Genomic DNA, 23,743 nt, shown 5'->3' with positions numbered 1-23,743 from the left:
TTCCCATCACATGCGAGGCAGTTTTGTGCCAAAACTTGTTTGTTTAAACCCCCAAAAATATGTTTTCAGAGCGATGTTTGGTGGGGAAATGGGAAATACTTAAGACTTCTTTTTAGTTTTACACTTTCTCCTTTACAATTAGGTCGGATTCACGTTCCAAGGTGGCACAAAATGTACGACGCACCATTTTTTTCAGTCAAATCGCCGACGTCAGTGACTCTGCAGTGACTCTATCGAGCTCCTTGTCATTTATTAAGGGCACTGCTCTCCAAAATCATTTGTGATGGCACACCAGTAATGACAACAACAGCACAAGCTGAGGACATTGGGGAACATTTAATTATGGGATTAAATTGGGAGTTCATTTCCATGTTTATTTCTGAGCCAAAATCTGGGGCAAGTCTTTTTTCTTCCCTCTTGTTACAGCTTGATCAATCACTGATCACTGAAATCCCTGAATTGACAAGTGTACCCATCACCTCTGGAGTCACAGATATCATCAGAGAACATTTCACGTCTTCTTGATGCTCATACATGATCCGCGGTTGCTTTTTGTGAAAGCTATGGAAAGTCAGATTGGCCATTAAATGTCATAAACGCTCTTGTTTTCAACCTGCTCTCGACCAGACGATCACCACGCACAGTTCTGCATATCACACATATTTCCCAGCAGTATTCCACTTTATTGTGAAGCCTTGAAATCTAATGTTTCTCCTCTGCGTTTCTTTAAAAGCATCAGGCACTTCATGCGAGTTGAGTTCAAGTATAGTCACTTTGCACGCCGGTGATAACTCGCATCCCGATGAGGCTGGAATCTATCAGCGAATCATGGCGCAACATTCCCGCCTTGATCAAGCATTGTAAAATAGTTCTTTCACTTACAATACAGAGTATTGCAGGCTCAGTTTGTGCATATAACTGGAGTTTAATCTGCGTATTTCACCTCCTCTCCTCTCAGTTCTCCGGCACAGATACTGTGTTTTAAAGAGCTTCGTTCATGTGAGGGTTGCAGTTGAGATGGCTTTTCTAGATGCAAGTCCCTGCAAAGATGAATGCTGCTGAGTGTGTTTTCAACTTTCTTAAATGTTGTTTTTATGATCAGCTATCTCCACTGGCGTAACCAACTTAGTATAGGCACAGACGAATCACAGTTCACGTTCCCCCCATGAGGTACCCGCCTTTGCCCCGACATGTTTTGAGGAGCCACACTTCAACCATTGCCTAGCTTAAGAAGCTGTGTGTGCTGGCTCCAGAGCTGTCGTAATCCGTTAATGCACAGGCAAAAATGCAGTTTTAACTGGTCCATCTTCATCTTTAAGATGTTCCCAGCGCAGTAATAACTGAGTTCATGCTGCGTTTCGGGTACGTTCTGATTTCACGATGTCCTGAGCTGGACCACCTCTCCGCTCCTCTCCGTCTTCTCTCCTCGTCTTGTCTGTCTCGTTCTTGTTTTTTGCGACGAACAATAAAAGCGAAAAGGCCAAAAACGTAATCTTCAAAATGATCCGCCTGCAGGGAAAGGTTACACATTAGCAGGTACCGTATGTAATTTGGATACGGCAGTTCTTGAGAGCAAATGGTGGGGAGAGAGTTGAGATCTGAATTTGTGCTTTCACGTTAGCGAGGCGGCTGATTTAGGGGGTGTTGCTTTGCCAAAAGGTTAAGATAAAACATTCAGCCCAGGCATCTATGTAATATTTAATCAGAATGTCTTTCTCTTTCTGATTGGAGCAAAGAAAAAAAAGACAAAACACCAGATTGAAACCTTTGAAAATGGAGGTTAAACACCCCTCCAGCAGCTCCTCTGCACTGAGCTCCTGTTGGAAAAATAATAATTTTTTTTCCTCACATGTGAAGACAACAATCGTAATTATGTTTTCTCTGTTACCTCTGCATTTTCCAAACATGGAGTTCAGGGAAATGAGATTTTAACGACGTGGTGGTTTGTCTGATAGGACGCGCCGCACCTCTCCTGAGATGATGAGGTGCGACTGTTGCTGCTGCGCATTTCCAGATAAACGGCATACGTTTATGTGCCGCCTTGTTTTTACTGTGCCACGGGTTGCACTACCCTCTGTACCTCCCCTTCCTCTGTGCTGGTGTCACTGGGTTTGGTCTCAGCAGCTCACAGGGCAGTTATGAGTCAGCAGCACCGGCGGCTGAGAGGGAGGCTTTGCATGGAGCTCTATCACTCACATACTGAATTCAGCTCCATTTACCAGCTTTGTTGGGCTTCTACTAGTGTTTGAATTCAGTCTGAGAGACGGGAGGGAAAACTGGCAATATAGCAGTGTCAAAATTAAATCTTTTTTTAAAATACGTGATTCTTAAATTGGATATAGACGTTTGATTTTAAAGCTGCAATATTAGAAGCGTGAGATGAGAAGCATCCTTAGTGTCTATCGCAGTGACATCCTTTATTTCAGCTGTTTTAATTTGGTCAGTGTCGGCCACATAAAGCCCGGTCCAGTCCTGATGTTTTAGTGTATTGTAAAAACACTGCACTCTAGATCAGGGCTGCCACTAATGATTATTTTTAACACTTGCCAATTAATCTTTGAATCTATAAAAAGAAAGACAAATTTAAAATCAGTTTCCCAGAGCAGAAAGTGACGTCTTTAAATTGCTGACGAAGAAATGACGAAGAAAAGCAGAAAATGTTCTTATTTCAAATGCTTAAACTGGACAATATTTGTAATTTTTGCTTGGAAAAATGACACAAAGGTCCAGTGTGTTGAATTTTGGTTTAATTATTATGTTTTCCTTAGTGTATGGCCACCTGAATATGAGAAACATTATGTTTTTGTTAGCTTTGAATGGATCTAGATTTAGACTGGATCTAGAAAGAAACTTGTATTAAGAATGCGTCAAGACTTTGTTATTGTAAACGCCCAGACCAGATTTGATTTATGATGAAAAACTCATGCAAATAAAATTAACTCCCCCTCTGTTCTCGCCTCACAGGAACCATGGGAATACCACTACCCAACTGCGTTTGGGATCCAATATGTTGAACTCACTCAACTCGTCCGACTGAGGGACTGTATCCTGGGCAGCAGAAGACAAATGGTCACGTATTAATAATAAAAGACTTTCCTGTGAAAGCACAGCGTGCGCCGACTCCTGACTCGACTTCTTCGGTTGGCATCTTCCCGAGTCAGATGGCTCTGAATGACAAGATGCAGTAATGGAAGTCCACGCACCATTCAGCAGCGTCGTCATGAAGCAGCTCAAAGGGTAGGGTCTGCTGTGAGCTCGCCTCACCCTACCCAGCCACCCACCCACCCCATCAGCTCCACCTGAGAGCAGATTCCCACATTCAAGCAGCTCCACCCTTCTCCACAACCCTCCCTCCTCCTCCCTCCACCACCACCACCACCATCACGGCTTTGGAAGACGAACATGACGTGCATTGCGAAGACGCTGGTTGATGTCTGATATATATACCTCTGAGGTGTCGAGCGTAAAACCAGCGGAGCAATGAATGGCGGAAAGGACTGTGAGGCGGGAGATGAGAGGCAGGCCGTCCCTGTCCAGGTCCCCATTGGCTGGCAGCGCAGGGCGGAGCACAGCGGTGTGGTCATATACATAAGGTAAGATCATCAAATAGTCCATCAAATGTGTCTACTTGCTGCGGTTGAATATGGACGAATATGCCAGTTATTTTCTTGATTGATTCATTATTATAGTCTGCAAATGTCAGAAGACTGTGATTGTCAGAGTTAGCAGGACCTAAGGAGATGTTTGACCAATAGTATTCGGGCTTCAACTTAAATTATTCAACCCACAACAGTTTAAATTAGAGGCAAGAAGCGATTCTTCGAGAGGTGCATAACCATTCTCCAAATCCATGTTTCTGTTTAGACCTCAACTTTAGAGCCACAGTTTGGTTGATTTGATTTCAAGGGGAGGATTTCTGGGTGTTATTACATCAACTACAATTTATTTGGAATATCAAGAATACCATAAATGTAACTTTGGGATGCCTTGACACAGGTAAACTGCAGCCCACATGTTTGCTTGGACGGGAAAGTGAAACCAAAGTCTGGTCGATTTTCTAATGTGATCACCAGATTTCTCAAGCCCATCGCCTCCTTCCATTAACAGTCTCTTCAAGTCATTCGTCATTCTTGAAGTCATTTGTTTACAGAATCCACTCAGCTGGTGCAACAGGGACTTTGTGTAATGAGTTGGATCCTTCAGCACTCGGCATGCCACGAGGACTGGAAGTTGGTGTCCTCCCCAGAATATGAACGCCAGCACGTGTGTTTACCAGCCACAATGAACTAAAGCAGTTGGCTGGTGTCAGGTTTATTTTGGGTGTTGGAAAGAATCCTGTCTACTTCTGTGACCGTGGCCTGATACTGTCACCGCACACGTTCTCCAGCATTGGAAGTGTGCATTGGCTTCAGGGATGTGCGACTGTAGATCCTCACAGTAGATATTTCCACCGCAGCCTCAACTAGAGCTGCTTGATTATGATTTATATCAAAACAGTTTTGGTTGTTTTGTTTCAGTATATTAAATGTGAGAAAGGTTTCTTAAAGTGCGACTCCCTCGTCCTTTTTGACCGCTCTAAGCTCCGGTGTGGTACATACTGTTCTTCTTACATTCGTGGCAAGTTTGAAATGTTTCACTTGATATTTTGCAGGCTTTCCATAAATTTTAGTCACAAACTCCCCTCTCCTGTCTCATGTTATGCATCCACAGGATGCGTCATTTCCACGCTTTCCAATTATTGTCTATGTAAGCACGAGCCACAATGTTGGTCTGCTTTCAAGTTCCACAGTGGAAAGCCCACAAGTGGCATTCATCTAATCAGGTTCAGGCATGAAATGTTTGCGCAGTAGCCTTTGCTGGTCAAGCGTCCAAAACCAAAGGAAAGTGTCGTGAGCCCTTGTGTCCAAAAACTTCCCCGTGGACACGTGGCATCATGGGTTCAAACGGCATTTCTGCAGCCATGACCTACTACAGACGTTTGTCTTTCAGTACTCCTGGTTTTAAAGACATGAATTGGGCCCAAAAAAGAAAGCCCCAAATATTTGTTCATTAGCTGGTAAACACCCAGATAGCATATTTTATTTTGTCTGGGTTTTATGTCCAATAGGGATGCCACAGAGAGGAAATCCCGTCACTGATAAACTTATAGATAAACAAATATTTACATTAAGGACTAACTGGTTGTAATGTTAGCTCCTTGTCAAATTTGTTTTTAATCTGATGATTGCTGTAGCTGAAAATGAACTAAATTGGTTTTATTTTTGGCCTGATGTCCAAGCTGACACATTTACAAGCTACTGTCTGCATATTGAAATCATTAAATATTGCTAAACTGGACGAGTCAGGCTCCTCCTCCTTCATGGGCCCTTTTTAAATCTTTGTTTTTAATTCACATAGATGGAAGAATCCCACTTTGGTGTATCACTATGGAGTGGGAGGATTTTTCTGTTTGATTTCATGGTTGCAAACCTGCAGCGAAACCTGCCTGAAGGAGCTGCTAACCCACCTAAAAAAATCATTTGTGTGTCTGTCAGCGGAGCATTTCAGTGTGCAACGGTTCCTTTTCTTCTTCTGAGTCAGGAATAAATTTGCGGTGGTAGAGCTGCACCTTTGTGATATTTCCGCATAAAAATGTTCCGTTGAATGTGAAAGCTTCAGTCCTAAAATATAGAATGATGTGCATAAACCCATTTCAGACAATGCAACTGAGCGCTGCAACATAAAATATCACAGAAGGGGTTTTTGTGCAGCCTCCCGTCTAACGTGGTTGTTTTCTGTGTGCAGTCCCAGTGGCTCGTTGCTGTCCAGCTTGGAGCAGGTGAAGACCTACCTGCTGACGGATGGAACCTGCAAATGCGGCCTGGAGTGCCCACTCATCCTCCACAAGGTGATTTTGTTTTTCTGTTTTTTTTGTCTTGATTCATTTAAAAGTCAGCAGCAGGGGAAAAGATCTTACAGCTGCCTCCAGAAGATGGAGGTCCAAATCTGCTAGTGAAATAAAAAACCTGTTGTCCAAACAGACAGATTAAAAACCCTCAATCGGTTCTGACATGATGAGGTCCAATTAGCTGTTACCTTAAAGGTAAAAACTGAAGACAAAAAAGAAAAGGAGGTGAGCCACATGTTGTTTCAAGCGTGCAGTAGGAGATGGCGTCAAACAGGATTTTGGTTCAGTTTGAGGGATCTTATGTCTGATCCTATCGCTGCTGTTTGGAGACGCAGGTTTAACTTTAAGATTAATTGTTTCTTTAGTACACTCCATTGTCATTCTATTGCATCTGCATTTAAATATAACCTTTGTTTGTTGTTAAGAAGTCACACTGAGATTAAAATCTCTTGCGAGTGAGTCAAAATAGCAGCATGAGGGACATGACAAGACAACAGCAACATCAAATCATAATAGCAGCAGCAAGTATAAAAAAACAGATGAATGATAATTTACATTTTCATATTCAATTTCACAACTGCTTCATTTTGCCCCAATATATTTTTGAATATTAATCAAAAGCAGAGATTCCAGAGTTCAATAACAAAAAGTAAACAAAAAAAGATAGAAATTCAGTTTGTCACAAAGTTTGTTTGCCTGAAACATTAGTTCGGCATGCTAAATTCAAGATTATTGAAATTGAAGGTGTTTTGAAGTGTATGTGACCACAAATGGGAAAACATTTAATTTGACATTCCCTAAGTCTCATACAATTTCAAGGTTTGTTAATTTTAGCATTTAATTTCTTCCACTGGAATTAAATGCCATTTAACTGTTTGCTCCTCCTGGTAATGGCTTGTGAAAACTGACAGGCGTCTGGAGCAGATGTTGTGGTTGTTGATCTGGAACTTCTCCATTTATTACAAATTTGCACTTGCACTGAGAATGAGTGTTGGCTAAATGCCTCTTCAGACAACATGATATTTTAATTCAGAGCTTGACGTGTCCTGGCCTCAAGATAGGACACATTACTTGCTTGACATTCGTTACCACAGCTCGGACGGAGGGGAAGGGATTGAAGGAGGAATGAGGAGGAAGTAAACATGTCTTTGAAGAGGAAATTGTGTCACACTAGTCAAACCAAGGTGAAAACAACTTCTGACAGGCTGTTGTTAACGTGATGCCTTTTTGTTTTTGTTGAGATGGTCTTTTGAGTATTGAAAAGTCACCCCTTTCAGCTTGAAAGGTGCCTGTAAAAAGTTTTTAGTTTCGTCCTTCACGGAGCACGGTGGCTGTGGTCAGCTTGAATTAATGTCAATGAATTCCAATTGTGGCCAGTTTTCACAGTGGGGAAAGGTATAAAAATGTCCAGAGGAAGCTCTCAAGCCAGAATAACTCACTTCCCATCCCATATGCACAGCATGTATGAAATGAATTCAGGCTCACCACTTCCGATGAGCTACACATGTCGGGGTGTTGCAAGGTGTCTGCTGTATCACATTACACAGGGTAATCCAACCGATTATCCTTCTTGAAGCTAAATTTGTCCCCAACATACCATGTCGGTTGGATCAGACCATTATCAAGATGAAAATGTTAACTACTCTGCCCTATAATTTATGTTTTGAGCGAAAACATTATCCTGTTTTTCACTTACCCCTTAAATTGTCTTCTCTCGACAGAAAATGGTGTTAGAAAAATCTTAAAGGTCCTCTTTGTAAGCAAGGTTGATATTTCAAGTCCATCCCGACTCTTCAAATTCTGATGCTTCCGGTTTCCTGACTCTACAAACTGATGCTTCGGGATGGCGGCCAACCTGACCAACAATCCCAAAGCGTCGGTTTTTGATGAGTTGTGGAAGCCGAAAGCGTCATAATTAAGGTTCAACTGTATCCATCTTTCTGTATGTATTCTGACCATCTAAATGGATCATCTAAACATGCATCGTCATTTATATTTTAAGTATGAGTATTGACATGTAGTTATGGATTTAAAAACAAAATTGGACCCAAGTCGTAATATAAATCTCTGCAGGGACTTTCCCCTCAGTTAATCAGGCATGCAGCTTTTTATTCTTGTGGGAGCGTCACCTCTTTGACCAAAACTAAAACATGGCTATCTTTCTTTCCCTTCAGGTGTTCAACTTTGACCCAGGGGCAGCCGTCAAGCAGAGGACGGCGGAGGACGTGAAAGCAGATGAAGATGTTACCAAGCTCTGCATTCACAAGAGGAAGCTTCTGGCTGTGGCCACGCTGCACAAGAGCATGGAGACGCACCCTCCTCTGACACTAACCAGTCCAGGGGGAGGTACGCGAACATGTAAATCCAGTTCTACCTTTCAAAAATCAAAAATGTTTAGTTTGATGGCGCCCCTCAGACACACTTTGGTTAAGAACACATCTTAACTATTTAGTCCTTTAAAGGTTCATCTGCCACTCTGGCCAGGATGACAAAGACTTTCCTTCTCTGTCTAAAATTGTGTCCAAGGTTTTGCTATAGATTTAACTTAATTGTGCTCTGTTTTGCCTCAAGGTACATCATCTGTGGTCACTGCGCATTCCACGAATCAACGAGCAATAAGGACTAAACCCCACGATGGCCTGCCCAATGCTGTTGGCCCGGACTGCAAGAATCCATTCAAGATGATGATGGCAGCTGGGCCGCAGCAGAGGCTGTATCCACCCCAGGAGATGGGTGGAGCCCAGCAGCCAGAGCTCTACTCTGGATACCCCAGGCCGCAAAGGCTGGGCAGTGGGGAGCCAGGCCCTAAATCCCCTTACCGGGTTGGGTATGGGGGCATGCTTAGCCCACCTCCCTCCAGTGCTAAGCTGTATGGAGATGGCTCACAGTCTCCCAGTGCAGACACTCTAGGCAGCCCTGAGGGCTTTCCAAGGACCAATCCTTGTGGGTTTCCAGGAGCCGGCAGTCCTGGCTCAGCCTCCATCCATGGGAACACTAGGACACCTCTTTCCCCACCCAGTGTAATGCTTCATGGCTCCCCTGTGGGCCAGCCATCCTGCGCCATGACAGGGAGGACTAGCACGCCCCTCTCCCCGACGGCCACTGCCAAAAGCCCTGTCATGAACATGAACATGCCACGGGGCAACTTCCCCCCTGGTATGGATATGTCCCGTGCAGCATTTCACCATAAAACACAACCCCCTGTGCATCCCGTACCACCTTCATCCATACCACCATCCTGTGCCCTTCAGAAAAGGCAGTTGACTTCTGAAAAAGACCCCTTAGGCATTCTGGACCCCATCCCCAACAAGCCAGCTCCCAACAACACCCCAAACCCCTCCAACTTCCAGCCTAACATCCACTCTCAGGTACCAATGATGAATGTAAACGTACCCCCTCCCGCCATTGTTCCTTTGCCAAGCAACTTACCTTTGCCCACAGTGAAGCCTGGGCCTGTGGGGCATGGCGGCCATATTCAAAGGACTCAACAGGGTGGTCCTGCTTCATCTATGTCCCCCTCCCCTGTCACCTCCCCTGTCCACATGACCGGGCCTGCAATTGGGAGAATGGAGGCCTCCCCTCATCGCTCACGCTCGTCCTCCACCTCCTCTGACCACGGGAACTTTGCAATGCCCTCGGGGCACCAGGCCCCATGTGGCACCATGAAGGTCCCTCCTCGCTCCCCCAGGTCGGCTATGGGATCTCCCAAGCCGGCCATGCCCTCCAGCCCCTCCACCAACAAAACTGATCCACACCACCAGTACAAAGACTCCCAGCTGTTGCCAGGGATGGGAAACTCGATTGGCACCCAGCAGCACAGCAACCCCATGTACTCGCCCACTTCTTCCTCCTCGTCATCCTCTTCTCTGGCAACCCCCAGCGCTTCCCAGAAGGGCCACCCAGGGCTCCTGGGGATGCCCCTCAATCAGATCCTCAACCAACAGAATGCCGCTTCCTTCCCCGCCAGCAGTCTCTTGTCGGCTGCAGCCAAAGCACAGCTAGCAAATCAAAACAAACTCGTCGCTGCTGGCAACAGCACTGCTGGCATTGCTGGTGGTGGTGTTGGGATGGCAGGCATGGGGGCAGGTGGAGGAGGTAATGGAGGAGGTGGCGGGCACCCTGGATCTATGAGCGGCCCTCGAGGCATGGAAGGACACAGCACTTTAAATCCAATGCTCCCGCCAAACTCCACCATGCTGCTCAACACTCCTGAGGGCCAAAGCGGTCGAGCGGCTCTGAGAGACAAGCTCATGGCCCAGCAGAGGGACCCCATGCGTAAACGGAGGCAGTCGTCAGGCAGCGCTGCTGTAAACCACGACACCAGTAACAACATGGTCTATAACATGCTTAACAAACGAGGCATGGGAGGACCCCACATGCAGGGGCCCAGTGCAACTGAGCAGCTGCGGAAAGTGGGTCGACTCGGAAACCTTCCCCCAAACACCTCCATGGCCCAGCTCCTCCAGTCCATGAGCTGCCAAAGCTCCCACAACATGGCTGGGAACAGCCATCGTCCAGGTCTCAGTCCCGGTCCAGGGCCTGGTCCTCAAGGAGCCCCACAGCTGCACTACAACGACAGCACAGGTATGGTCCCCGGTGGCCCTCAGCAGAACCTTCTCGCTCAGCAGAGGCTGCGGGTACCAGGAGATGCCATGCAGCACTGCCAGAACATGGACACCTCTGGGGCCCATCTGGGACCTCGTCCAGGCCAGTTCCCTGACATGATGGCCCAGATGCAGGCCTCCTCCATGAGTAACTGTGGGCCTATGGGGCCAGGAGGTGGACCAATGGGTCCCGATGGCATGCCACTGGGACGCCCCAACACTAACCCCCCACCGCTTTCCCACCCCGGCCCTCACCCCTCACAGCAGAACCTCCTTCATGGTATGGGGCGGACTAACATGGTGGTGATGTCACATGGAGGTGGTGATGGAAACTGTACACAGACCATCTCTGATGCAGGTGAGACATCAGCACTAAGTACGTCAGCTCTGCTCAGTAACTTCATGATATGTAGAAAGAAGTATGAAAAACTGAAAAATGCTGTTACTCAGTCGGGTGCAGACGCTGTAGTAAACTTCTTATTAAAAGAGCAAAAGATTGTGTATTGATTCCAGAGCAATTTACTTGAATTGTAGGATATTAAGAACGCCTCGAGGTTGTACTGAAATTTTAAAAAACTAATCAAAAAAACTCAGGTGCGCAGTAGAGCCTTACTGATATTATCAAGTAATATTGGCCTATCAGAGATCAGCGATATTTGTGTGTATGTTGTCCTATATGTGCCAATATGAAAAAAAAATTTTTTTAAACAAAACACAATGAAGAAAAAGATGCAAAAAGATACATTTTGTTAATATTACAATTATTAATATCCGATTGAAACTGCCTCCATAACTGCTTCCAGTGTTCGATCACCTCATATCAGGGAACATGGCAAAAAAATGTATGTTTGAGTATATATTCTGTTCATGAAATATGAATCTCTAATATCTATATTGGCATCAGCGTCCAAAATCCAGTATTAGTCAGGCTCTAGTGTACAGCATTAAATTGTTGGCAAATTGGCAATTAATCACTCAGACTATTGATTCTGGATATGTATGTGGATCGGTGACATCAGTCCATTATCCAATAAGTAAATTAAGTCAGTCTTGGCACCCAATACGAGTTCATGTGAACATGACAGTGCTTACATTCATCATGGTGACTAGGAACTTACGATTTTACAACATATCATGTTAAAGCTACTCAAATCATTAGTGATAATAATAATAATAACAATCGTGAGCTGTCTTTCATCTACCCAGCACGTAGATTTGAATACTCAGCAGCTACTTTAATAACCCCAGTAGTTCCAGTTATTAAATCCTAAAAGATAATAATTATTTGGTGACATTTCACAACGACTGACAGCACACAAACTCGTGTCCAAAGCGACCTCCCTCTGGCTGGGTGATGGTGTTGATATCCTGTTTAGTTAACGAGTGTGTATCCCCCTCCCTTTCCCATGATAAGCTAATGGCTGGGTGAAGATGTGGTTTCTATGGCTGTGAGTGAACTAAAACCAAAGGATTTAGGTGATAGGCCCCGAGCCGAGACAGTCGGGCTCCTCCAGTATCTCCGAGCTAATGAGCAGGCCCCCTCATCTTTGGAAGCCCGGCTAATTGTCAGTCAGCCAGTGTTTCTCTTTGTTTTATTTGTATGCTAGCATCAGTCAATGGTGTAAGAAGATGGAAATGGGATCTGGATCACGCTTTAAGGGAAGCAGCCCAGATAGGGCGCTCTAAAGAGCTTCTCCCAGCTAGCTGGTCGCTATAGTAACGATAGACCCTGAATAGAGACCAGAGTGAAGCCTTTGATGAGGGTTTAGGCCTGTGTGAGTGTTTGAATGACTGTGTGTGCATGTCTATGACTACTTGCGCATTACAGTGTGTGTGCTTCTGTTTATTTGTGTGCATTTGAATGACTTGGTGTGTGACTGTATGTTTTTTTGTTTTTTTTTGGTGTGTGTTTGTGTTTTGAAAGCACTGAAAAGGCACAGATCTTGTTTTTTTCCCCTCTTGCCTGCTGTGAGGCATGGACTATGAGTTTATGTATTCATTGTGCGTCTGTGTGTCTTCATATGGTTTATAATGGGAGATATCACCAAGGTCTGCTGCAGGCCACCTGTTCTTATCACCAGGTGCCCAGTTCTTCTGTATTCCTCCTTCGTCGAGTCATTGAAATTCAGGTGGTCCTGTGCAGGTCAGGAGGTAGCCTATGAGGTTTGTGCCAGTCCTGTAGGGATGGCAGGAAAACAGTTGTTACGAAATGTTGTTTTGACATTTACAATTTTAATATTCTCGAAGTGTCTCCAGAAATGGTCATTTTAATCAACATATTTGAAGCACGTAGTTGTGTTTTGTCAGGGATGAGCTAGTACACCATTTTCTATATCTGTTCAACCAACTGAATATCTGTATCCATACTCAGAATAAACTGAAAGTGGGTGGTGCCAAAACTAGAATTGAGCAGGACTAACTGGAAGTTGTTAATTAGTTGATGCTAGAAAGGGTGGGCCGTTACATCCTCACATGGTTAGGTTTGGGAATGAGTGGGCTTCTGCGTTAAGAGATTGAGTCGGGCACAAAGGGTGTAATTTATGTAGTTTATGTGTGAGTTTTCTTATGGTTTGTTTGTATAGCTAACAGCTAGTGTTGGTGCTAATACAGGGGATTGTGACTTTTTTAGTTTTCCCAGTAAACACACTGACTTCTTCAGCTGACGAGCTGCTATTGTCCAGCTTGCTGCTGCTCTTCAAGGGTTATATGCTCCTCCGAAGCAGTAACCGAGAGACACAGCTGCCAGCTGAAGAGGTTGGTGTGTTTACTGGGGAAACTACAGATGGCAATCTGCTGTATCAAGACCGACGCTGGTTTATGAAGCTAAACAAGCCGAGAGCTGTTACCTTTTCTTCTGTAGGGGTTTAGCCAACTAAATGCCAGGACTGTCCCATCATGTGTAAAACAAGTCTGCCAATATGATCCATTAAAATATGCCCAGATTTGCCAGTGTCCCACGTTTCCCAATTTAATATAAATCTAAAAACACAGAAAAAATAACCACTCATGGGTTACCTGCTTATTTGTCCAAGCTGTGGCCTTCATTTGGGGTTTATTGTGAATGAAAGAAAGCTTGATTATGGCTGAAGTTATAGATCTCATTACAATTGAACCAACATGCAGGCACGTCTGACTAAACACCATATGGAGTTTAACACTCCAACCTGTTGCCTCCTCCTGTTGCTTATGTCTGTTGTTATTGCCCATGGTCAATTAGCCATTTTTTAGTGTCTATTATTGGGTGTGTTTCTACCATTTTCTTTTAATCCTTTTGAGCCATGGACCTTTTCACTTATAAATCCCCAATATTTGCCCTGTTTGGCTGTTGTGTGTTCGTAATCAGATAATTGCTTTAATCACTTTAAAGTTAAACTCCAGCCATCTGCTTCTTGTGTTGGAGTTTGCTCACTTGGCTCTGTTTTATGAATGTATTTGTTACTTCATTTTCTTTCTTTTTTTGACTTGAAGTCTCTCACTTGTCTTACATGCATCGCCAACATTCACCCCGACAGTCAATAACAACTGAAACTATTGGACCCCGGCATGAAAACAGTGCACTGCAGTTACTCTGGACGAAAACAAAACCAGTGCAATGAAATAATAAAGAGGTCCTTTCAGTGTTTTGGGGCCCTGGTGGCAAAAGCACATAAGTGTGCATGGTCTCCTGGGATAAAAGAATATTCTGTCACCAAATGGCAGATGTTTTGCCTCTGAGTGGCTCTTCATACTTGAAGCTAATTTGGATGACATGTTAGGGATCTTAAGAGCACTGAAAGCTCTTTGAAAGTGGCTTTTTAGCATTAGCCTCTAACCATCTGTTTCTAGACAGCTAGCGTGCTCCCCCTCACAAATACCCCAAAGTTCATTGTAAACCCGCCCCCCCAGACCGCCTGCCACCCAGCTGACTGCCCCCCCATCCCCCAGCAGGCTAAAATCACACCACCCGACCCCTCATCCACCCACCCGGCTCCCCCCAACAAGCTTCCTGGCAGTGGACAGCACCACCAATCATCACTCGGTTCCCATGGCAACCTCCCCCGGCAACAGCCGTCACTATATCATAGCAGCAGCGGAGGATATGGGGGGGGAGGGGGTTGGCCGAGTCGTGGCTCTCAGCGTTAGAGAGGAGAGAGAGGGAGAGAGAAAGAAAAGAGGAGAAAAAAAATGGAGAGCACACACAGCTGCCCTTCAGCTACGTAGCATCGCACCAGCTGCTCCAGTCGCCACTCGTCCACACACACACAAACACAGAGCGAGCGTCAGGCCTCGGAGATTTTGTATTTGCTTCGGCTTTGTCTGCATAACATTGCTGCTGGGCGCTCTCTTCAGTCATTGATACATCTGTGGCCTTGATGTGTGTCGTACATGTTCTGTCCTTGTGTCGCTCTGCTAACAAGTCCGTCTCCAGCTCGCATCTGGCAGCGTGTCCGTCTGTTAGTTTGAAGAGCAACAGATTGTTATTGTGCAACTTTTTCTGTCTCCACTTCGCAGTTATAAATTAGAAAAGGTTTAAACTCCACTGAAGTGTTCCACAGAACTGTCAGTACCACAGTTGTTGTTAAAATTGTTGCTCTGAAAGTTTGCATAATATTGCTGATTGCCTAATAGTCACGCTCGGGTTGTAAATCCTGTCAAAAATGGATCAAATTGTGGGGAAACAGTGTCCAGTGTTTTCTGGCAGCTGCAACGATTTATCGATTAGTTGTTTACTATTAAATTAATAGTTGATATATCTGTTTGAGTAAATTTTAAGAAGATTATCTGTTTTTTTCCTCTACGACAGTAAAACTGAATATCTTTGGGTTGGGACAAAACAAGAAATTTTATAGAACAAATTTGTCATTGATTAATTGAGAAAATTAAAGTGATCATTGGTTGTACCCCTCCCTGTTATTTTAATATTCAATCAATTATCTTGAATTTTTCCAAGTAAAAACAGTGAAGAAAATGTTTTACATTCTGTGGTTCCAGCTTCTCTAATGGGAACATTTGCAGCATCAACACAGTGACAAAAATACCTCATATTCTGATCATTAACACATCAGAGCTTTCCCCTTCCAGGCAAAAGGATCAATGACAGCTTCAAATTCCTTGTATGTGGCCCGATGAGAACAGTTCAAACTGTGCTCCCATCATTTAGTGGTACAGAGCTGCTGCGCTGACATCTGTTTGACTGGTACGTCCTGATGGTTTTGCAGGAAACCCCTCCTCCCTCGGCTGTGGCATGGGCCTGCAGCCACACGTCAACGCCGGCGGGGGTCCGATGTACCAGCAGCAGGTCCACCAGGGCATGCAGCAGGGCGTGGCCTCCCATCCAGCCTACCAGGGACAGCAGCACTTCTCTGACAACCAACCCTACACAGACAGCAACAACGCTAACGCCGGCTCCATGGCCTGCCTCTACCAGAACTACCAGGTGGGATCACGAACTACGTTTTATTATTTCAGAAAGTTTCGTATGAATATTGTTCGTCATGTTGTGACCTTGCTGTTGTGTCCACAGCAGGGGATGTTGTCGCACCCACAGTTCGGGGAGGGACAACAGCCACAGGGCGAGGGGCTTCCAGCGGGCTCTGACAGGGGCCCTGGCGGAGGCCCAGAGTCGGTGGACGCCATCTACAGAGCTGTGGTGGACGCCGCCAGCAAGGGCATGCACGTCACCATAACGACAACAGTGAGCGGGACCACACAGGCGAGTCCGGTGCCCGCCCTCAGCGCCATGAGTGCCTTCACTGCCTCTATAGGGGAGCCCGTCAACCTCCCCAAAGCAGTCAGCTCAGTCCTGCACGGGCACCAGGAGGGGGAGGTGTTAGCACAGCAGGTCAGACCGAGGCAGGTGAGGCTGGGTCGGGGTCAGAAGAACATGGACCCAGGGAAGAGAACGCCAGACAGCCACGATGCCAACGACTACTTCCGCTCTCCTGGTCGTGGGACTCCGAGGGGGCAGTGGGACGGGGAGACGCAGCACGGCGGAGGCTTCGACGGCCACAGCAACAACAGCGCCTGGGGTGGTGAGGAGTTCCTGGAGTGCTCCACACAAGTGAGGAGTAGTCCCTGTATGGAGCGACCCGCCAGCCTGGCCCCAGCTCCACCCTGCCCCACTGAGGGGTCCAACGACCACGGCCTGGTCATGGCCCACGACAAGGCCTTCCTCGACGACGGCTATCGCTTCAACAACTGCAGCCGGACTCCTTTGAACTACAAGGAACGTCTGGAGCAGACGGTGGAGCGCTGCGCCCACATCAACGGCGCCACCCCTCACTTTAACACCCGGGGTTACGGAGAAGTCTTGGGCCCCCCTCGGCAGGAGCTGACGGGGGACGACCAGTCGCCCAGCTCCTCCACGAGCCTAGAGGGACCTCTGGCCACAGCCAAAGACTACAGCCACTACAACGGCCACTTCAATGGCATGGCGCCCAGCCCGTCGGACACTAAGAGCCTGAGCAGCGAGGAGGACCTGCGGCAGCCGGACTCGCCCTCCTCAGAGCTGCTTCATTACCGCTCCAGGACCTTCAATATGGGGGAGCTGGTGTGGGGCCAGTTGAAGGGCTTCCCGCCTTGGCCTGCCAAGCTGGCTGGGGACGAACAAGTGCACAGCGCTGCTATGCAGCTGCGGGAGCAGGCCAAGGTGAGGAACCGTCTGTGACCACCTGTCATCGTTTTACCAGCCAAGTTTAAATTTTCAGACTAGACAAGACTGCAGACTGACAGCTGCTTTCAATAACCTTACTAAATCTTCCCACATCAAAAGTTTTGGAGAGTCGTGGGTGACAGCAATGTTTTCTTCCAGTGTAAGCTGACAGAAAAGGTTGTATGTGACTGAAACCAATCTGTGGCAACACTGAAAAAGAGTCAGAAGGAAACAAACATTTCTGTCCTCTGGCCATAGTGGCAGATGGGTTCCAAAATCACCATTTTACCTGCCAGAACAGCCTTTCTGAATACAAGAGGTTCTTCTGCCGATGACTGCCAAACACTCTGGTAGACAGAACAACAAATTCACTATAATTTTGAGTCCTGAATGTGCTCAGATGTGTTCTCGTGTTTCTGTCCAGGTGGAGCCAGAGAAGCTAAAAACACTAACTCACGATTTAGAGGCACTTGACCGAGCCGCCAAGAGAGGCCTGAAGTAAGTAAACCTGCCTGCCGCAAAGTTACAGTGTTGCTCATATTATTGCCTTAATTGACCCTATTCAGCACCCTTAGTTACTGATGCTGTAGCTGCTAAGCAAGGACAGTTTACAGAGATGACGGTAGCAGATTTATCACTTGAAATCTGTGTGTATTCTTTAAGTTATTGGTCACTGATTTCAGTCATTTGGTATATATTTGAATACCATTTCATGCTGTTTATATAAAGTCCTTTTTACAAAAGAAGCAAACAAAATCATGTAAACTTGACTTGGACCGGGTTCCTGTTTCAGCGCCGAGTGCACAACAATGTCTGTAACGAGCTGAAATGAACGGCCATATTGCTTTAGCACAGCTACTCTTTAAATAATTAAAAAATACAAATAGAAGGTCGGTCTGGGGTTAGCACTTTTAAAATTAGATCCCAGAATATCAGATGAACATTTTAAATCTGTTCAATCAAAACCACTGAGTGGACTGTGGAGGCGCCGTTCTGGTTCAGTCTTTATTTTGGGACACTCGGGTTTTTCTGGACTGGAAATTAAACTAAAAATCAAACAGAACAAAATGTTTACAACATTATTTTCCCCTGTCACACAACACTGTGGGGACATGAAGTGTGGAATGGAAGTTTTAATCATTTAATTTCTGTAATTTGAACTGTTTGAAATATAAGCAAGACATTTGGAGTCTGTTAACAGCCATTATTGATTCCAAACCTTTGAACGGTAATATATGAAAGTAGACTTCTCATTTTCTAGTCGGTGGTGATGGTTGGAGGGCTCAGTCAGCTTACAAATCCAATACAGAGCATTACAGATCCAGCTCCCACTTCAACTTAGTGGATGTTCCAGTCGAGAGCTTTTCCCAAAGTATCTTTAAACCATACTTAATAGCAGATCAATAACCTAGTTAGTCAAGCTTGTTAACTTTTGGAGCTCTCGTTAGAGCAGATAAACTCTCTGGACTTTAAGCCATCCTTTAAACTGTTGCTCCTTCGTTATTTGTTTCAGTTTCATTATTATCGTTGGTGTTTGTCCTGTGTAGCATTGACACCTAGTGGTTAAGATGATGTCCTGAAAAAGTGTGTCTCTCTCCCTGCAGCAACTAAATGTCTTAAAGCTATAAACCTGTTGAATCCCAGTGTGGCTGTTAGTAATGTGAAATGTGTCCGACAGACCGGGGAAACTGAATAATCACTTGGAAGCTGCTATCCACGAGGCCATGAGCGAGCTGGATAAGATGTCGGGCACAGTGAGTATTTCCACCTTTTGTTTCCTCCTCCTGACTTTCTGCTTTTAATCCGTCCTTAACGTTTCTGTCCGTCTGTCATCAGATCCCGTCGAGAGATCGTCAGGTGAAGCTCCCTAAGCCTAAGAGGAGGAAGATATCCAGATAACATTGAATGTGTCGGCCGCAGAACGTCCTCAAAGCCTTTCGGAGACTTCGTCCGTTCAAGCCTTGATGCGATCTGAGCTCTCTAACAGGTGCTACACATGGACTCTTCAGTGGTACATCGTTGTTCCATGACATCAACTTGACTTAATGACTGACCACAGAAGGTGCTGGAAATTCCAATCACCAATACAGTTTTAACTGTAGAAGAAAAAGAAAAAAACAAGGAAAAGTAGAGGAAAAACGTCAAAAACGGTTGCAATTTGTCTACAGCTCACTGAATTAACTATTTTTTTCTAGTATAAAATAGTAAAAAACCAACAAAAAAAAGCTACAAGCATTACCTTACATATTTAAGAAAATAGACAGTCCAAATATTTCTGATACATTTTCAATATGTATATAGATAATCCTGAAATTTCATGCTATTAAGAATTGTATGTAAATATTGTACAATGTCATGTACAAGCATACCTAATGCACATTTTATCTTTTATTGTACAAAACAAAGCAGAAGTGTACCAATGTCTTGGTTTCTATTCAGAAGTGCGGTTGCATACGGCCGCATGCATAGGATAAATAAGAATACAGCCTAAAGCTTTTATATGATGAACTGTAAGACGTGCTGTTTTTTATTTTATTTTCTTTTGTTTGGTTTTGTTTTGTAAGGGAACAGCAGTGGAACAGGCATGAGTATATTATTATGAGTTCTCCATTACGAAAGTCGCTTCACACCAGTTAAGTGTTCGTTTTGTATTTTTGGGGGAAACAGCGGTGAAAAAATAATAATACAGAATGAACTTTACCAGCAGAAAGTGTTCAATGTTCCTCCCCCGCAGCAGGAAACAGAGCGGCCGGACGAGTGTCGGTACATCTTCATCTCGCTCCAGCCGTCACTCTGACGGGAAAATCATGATGTTTTGGATGTTGTTGGCTCGTCATAACTGGCAGGCAGAAGGAAGTTTGGTTACCTGCCGATAGACGAAGGAAAAATCCACCTGCAGGCGCTTTTACACTGTTAAATGTCACGTTGGGTTCAATGGAGACGATAACCTGTTTGAGCTTCAGTTATTAGAATAATTCCATTTTGTTTGGGGGAAAAGAAAGTAAAATTTCTCTGATTCCGGCTTCTTAATGTGAATATTTCCTGATTTATTTCCTCCTCTGTGACAGTAAATGGAAAATCTTTGGGTTGAGAACAAAACAAGACATTTTTTCCATCATTTCTGGATCAAACTTATAGTTTTGATGCTCAGAAATGTGTCATTTTCAGGCAAAAGATGCTGAAAAATGTCAAACATTATCTGGATCCAGCTTCTAAAATGTCAACATTTGTTGTTTTGCAATGTTTTGGGTGAAGGAATCATCAACTCATCCAAAACTTGAGCTGGTTAATAATCGATCATTAATTTCAAGTAAAAACTGAGAGAAAATGCTGAAAAACATTCTCTGGATCCATTTTCTAAATTGTGGTGATTGGCAGCATTTATGTCGTCTCTCTTTTAGAATATTTGGAGCTTTATTGATTGAATAGCTTTACATTTACATACACTGTAGTAACCTGGTAACTTTAAGTGGAGCATATATCTTCAATAGATCTATAATCTGATTTAAGATCAATGAGCCAACTGAGGTCAATAAAATGTTAGAAAATTGGGAAAATTGTTGATCAGAGATTCCCAAACTTAAAGATGACGATCTCAGATGTCTCTTTTGGCCTCAGAGAAGAAAGAAACCAGAAAATATTCTCCTTTTAAGAAGCTGAACTGAGAGAATTGTGACTTTCTCTATCTTTAAAAAACACTCAACTCAATTATCAGATTAGTAGGTGATTAATTTAACAGCTGACGAGACTCGTGACCGCTCCTTCGTGTCAGTGTCTCATTCATTTGGCTCGTTACAAAACACGAAGCAAACAAAATGGACCCTGAACGCAACACAGAATCACCACTCTGGTTGTTTCCAGGTGGATTCTTCCTTCGGCTCCAGCCAAGAATCAACCGGCTGCATCGATGAATCATTGGGTTGTTGTGATCATGTTCTCGTGCTCGTTTGTACAGTGATGTTTGATTTCTCCATGACTGTAGTCGTCTTTATTTTCGCCACAACTATAGCTTTAGATAGAGTAACCAGCCTCAGAGGAGAGTCTAGATGATCATGAGGAACACTAACTCCAGAGCGATGAAAGCATTTCTTCACATTTAGGGGCCTTGTGTTTTTATTTCTGTTTTTGTTTTGCTTATCGATGTAAATTATTTATGTACAGTACTCCATATTTATTTTAAGCTTTACAAATATGCTAGATGGCAATAATACTACCAAGAGTTGAGAACTCAAGCCTTATATGTGTATATGTATGTTTTTATGTTTGTTTTTTTTTAACAGTGAATAGATCATGTATTCAGAGTCCATGTTCCCTTTTTTATTTAAGAAGTGAGCATTACAGATAACACTTTCTTCTTCTTTTTCTTACAGTGAGGATTGTTTTTTTTGTTACACATTGTGTCACAGATTTCTTAGTTAAAGGAAAATTCTGCCTACAGGATCGAACTATTTATGAATATGCACACATGAGAAGGCAGACGGCGTTTATGTTGCTAATAAATGCAGTTTTAACACTACTTATCTATCAAAATCATCACTTGATCGGTCTTAAAGTCGACAGTATTGGGAACTGAATCGCTCGCTCGCAGCTGCTCCTCCAGATCAAAACAACCTGAAATCACTACAGAGTTATCAAGTGCAATATACCGATCGATGGCGAAGATCAACACTGCATCTCTTGATTGTTTGACACCTTTTCTTCAGCAACTCCGGCTGTAATTTGTTCCCCAAATGTCTCCTCGTCTTCATCTTCTCCTCCAGATTAACCTAAGAGCCACGAAGTAGTAATGTATCTGTAGCTTTACCTCTTAACATCTGTTACACGCAGGCTCACATTTCATTTTATTACCATTTCAACCCTTATTACAAATATCTGATGCACAATAAAACACTAAAACGCCACAAAATACTTGAACGTTTCACCGTGTCATTACAAGAAAAAGTCGATAAATCGCTTGTTTGTGAAGAGATTCTTTACTTTCTGACTCAGTAAAGTACAAAAACACTTCTTTTTAAAGTGCAATATGTAAGAAAAATGTACTAAAATCATCAACATAATGGGAAGAAACAAGTTTAACATCATGGCAAAGATGAAGTTTAACATTAGGGAGATATCTACTGAAGTTAGCATGCTAACCACGACCCATCCTGTCCTGTAATGCTAATCCCAACTCCGGTAACTGCACGACTAATTCAGCTAACTGGCTAATGGTAGCTAGAGTTGTCCACCCTTATCAAAATAAAGGATGCAGACACTTAATATCTAAAATGCAACAAATTCCTTGAACTTTTCAAAGTTTTCTGCATTTACAGCGAGGAAAAACCCAATAATACACGACTTTCAGGAGCGTTTCTTCACTTTATCGCTCAATAAAACATTAAAACGCTACATTTAAAGTTGCGATAGGTACGAATTTTGGTTTAAAACATTAAAGAAATGGCAAAGTTTCAACACACTGGGACGAACCAGCTAGCCTGACCCAGCACGGCCAGCTGAGCTAACTAGCTAATGGCAGCCAAATGTTCTTTGACACGTCACAGATTTTTTACATATTGCACCTTTAAATCCACAACGACGAAGAAGGAGGAGCCTCAAACTCAAAAGACGAATCGCAGCCAAGTAAACAATTTCAACCAGTCTTACGTTGTTCATGTGTGCACACTTTTAAGAACCTTAAACTTCAGTTGTACTGTATTTTCTAACGAGATCTCACTTGTTACGAAACATTTTCTTTTTCCTTTTTTGTCGCCGTGTGCTCACAGAAAAACTCGAGGACGTTTTTGAAAAACGGTGAAATTTGTAGCAAAAATCATCAGTATTTAAAGGTCAAAAACTCAAAAATTGTCAAAAACATCTTTTTTCTTAAAAAGAAATCTAAATGTCCTTATGTTTTCAGTGCGCACGCTTTAAGAACCTCAGTTGAGTTTTTACTGTAATCTGTGGCGAGGAATCTGTGCCGTTTTCAAAAATGTGACGTTCGGAGTCGAGAACACATGAGCTGTTTCGGTAAAGTTCATTCTGCCTCTCCTTCCTCCCCCAGCCCCTGTTTTTTGTGCAATGACATGCAGGAACCCGGTCTCACGTTGGGAACCCATGTGTTATGGATCTGTTCTATCAGTTTCATGTTGTTTGTGGTCAAGAGTTCAAAGCGTTTTTTGTGTTTTGAGATGATCTGTGCAGTCTATTTTTATTTTTTATTTTCCCCTCCTACCGCCTGTGATTGTGTGTGTGTTGAGGTGTGAGTGTGGTTTTTATTTTTCTGCTCTTTGAATCTTCCTCTTCCACATCTTTCGTTGTCAGTATTTTTATTTTTTCAAACTTGTAATTAAGTATATATTTACTCACTAATATATACTTTACAAAGAATAGACTTGCGTGAAGTATGATGTGCACTTGATTGCTCTTGTTTATTTTTTTTCTTTTTGCATTAATGTGGGCTAGGGATAGTTTGTCAGAGTCCATTATTTTGAGATTGTTTGGACTTTTTTTAATGGTTTGATGTAAGCAGCATTTTTTTGTAAATATTGTGAAACATTACAGGTCATGCAGTGATGTAACATTTTGAAAAATGTTGCACAGATGTTTAAGATATTAAAAACATGGTCACTCTTACTTGAATAA

At 43.8% G+C, this 23,743-nt stretch overlaps 1 protein-coding gene across 3 annotated transcripts in view; it reads left to right on the top strand.

Moving 5' to 3' along the window:
- mbd5 (methyl-CpG binding domain protein 5) overlaps window positions 1-23,743 on the top strand; it is a 27,916-nt gene extending 4,173 nt beyond the window's left edge. For 2 of the 3 annotated variants that reach the window (XM_030410135.1, XM_030410136.1), the window contains exons 2-10: window positions 2,965-3,593; window positions 5,785-5,887; window positions 8,062-8,245; window positions 8,459-10,849; window positions 15,690-15,907; window positions 15,995-17,119; window positions 17,547-17,620; window positions 18,801-18,876; window positions 18,959-23,743. In XM_030410135.1, the coding sequence (XP_030265995.1) occupies window positions 3,481-3,593; window positions 5,785-5,887; window positions 8,062-8,245; window positions 8,459-10,849; window positions 15,690-15,907; window positions 15,995-17,119; window positions 17,547-17,620; window positions 18,801-18,876; window positions 18,959-19,021 (4,347 nt within the window). In that variant the 5' untranslated portion in view covers window positions 2,965-3,480 and the 3' untranslated portion in view covers window positions 19,022-23,743. The remainder of the gene's footprint in view (window positions 1-2,964; window positions 3,594-5,784; window positions 5,888-8,061; window positions 8,246-8,458; window positions 10,850-15,689; window positions 15,908-15,994; window positions 17,120-17,546; window positions 17,621-18,800; window positions 18,877-18,958) is intronic. The other variant, XM_030410137.1, reaches the window with a different exon arrangement.

This window comes from Sparus aurata, chromosome 24 (genome assembly GCF_900880675.1).
Source record: "Sparus aurata chromosome 24, fSpaAur1.1, whole genome shotgun sequence".
NCBI lineage: Eukaryota > Metazoa > Chordata > Actinopteri > Spariformes > Sparidae > Sparus > Sparus aurata.
Note: the sequence above shows the minus strand (reverse complement) of the source record. Positions and strands in the feature narration are given on the sequence as shown.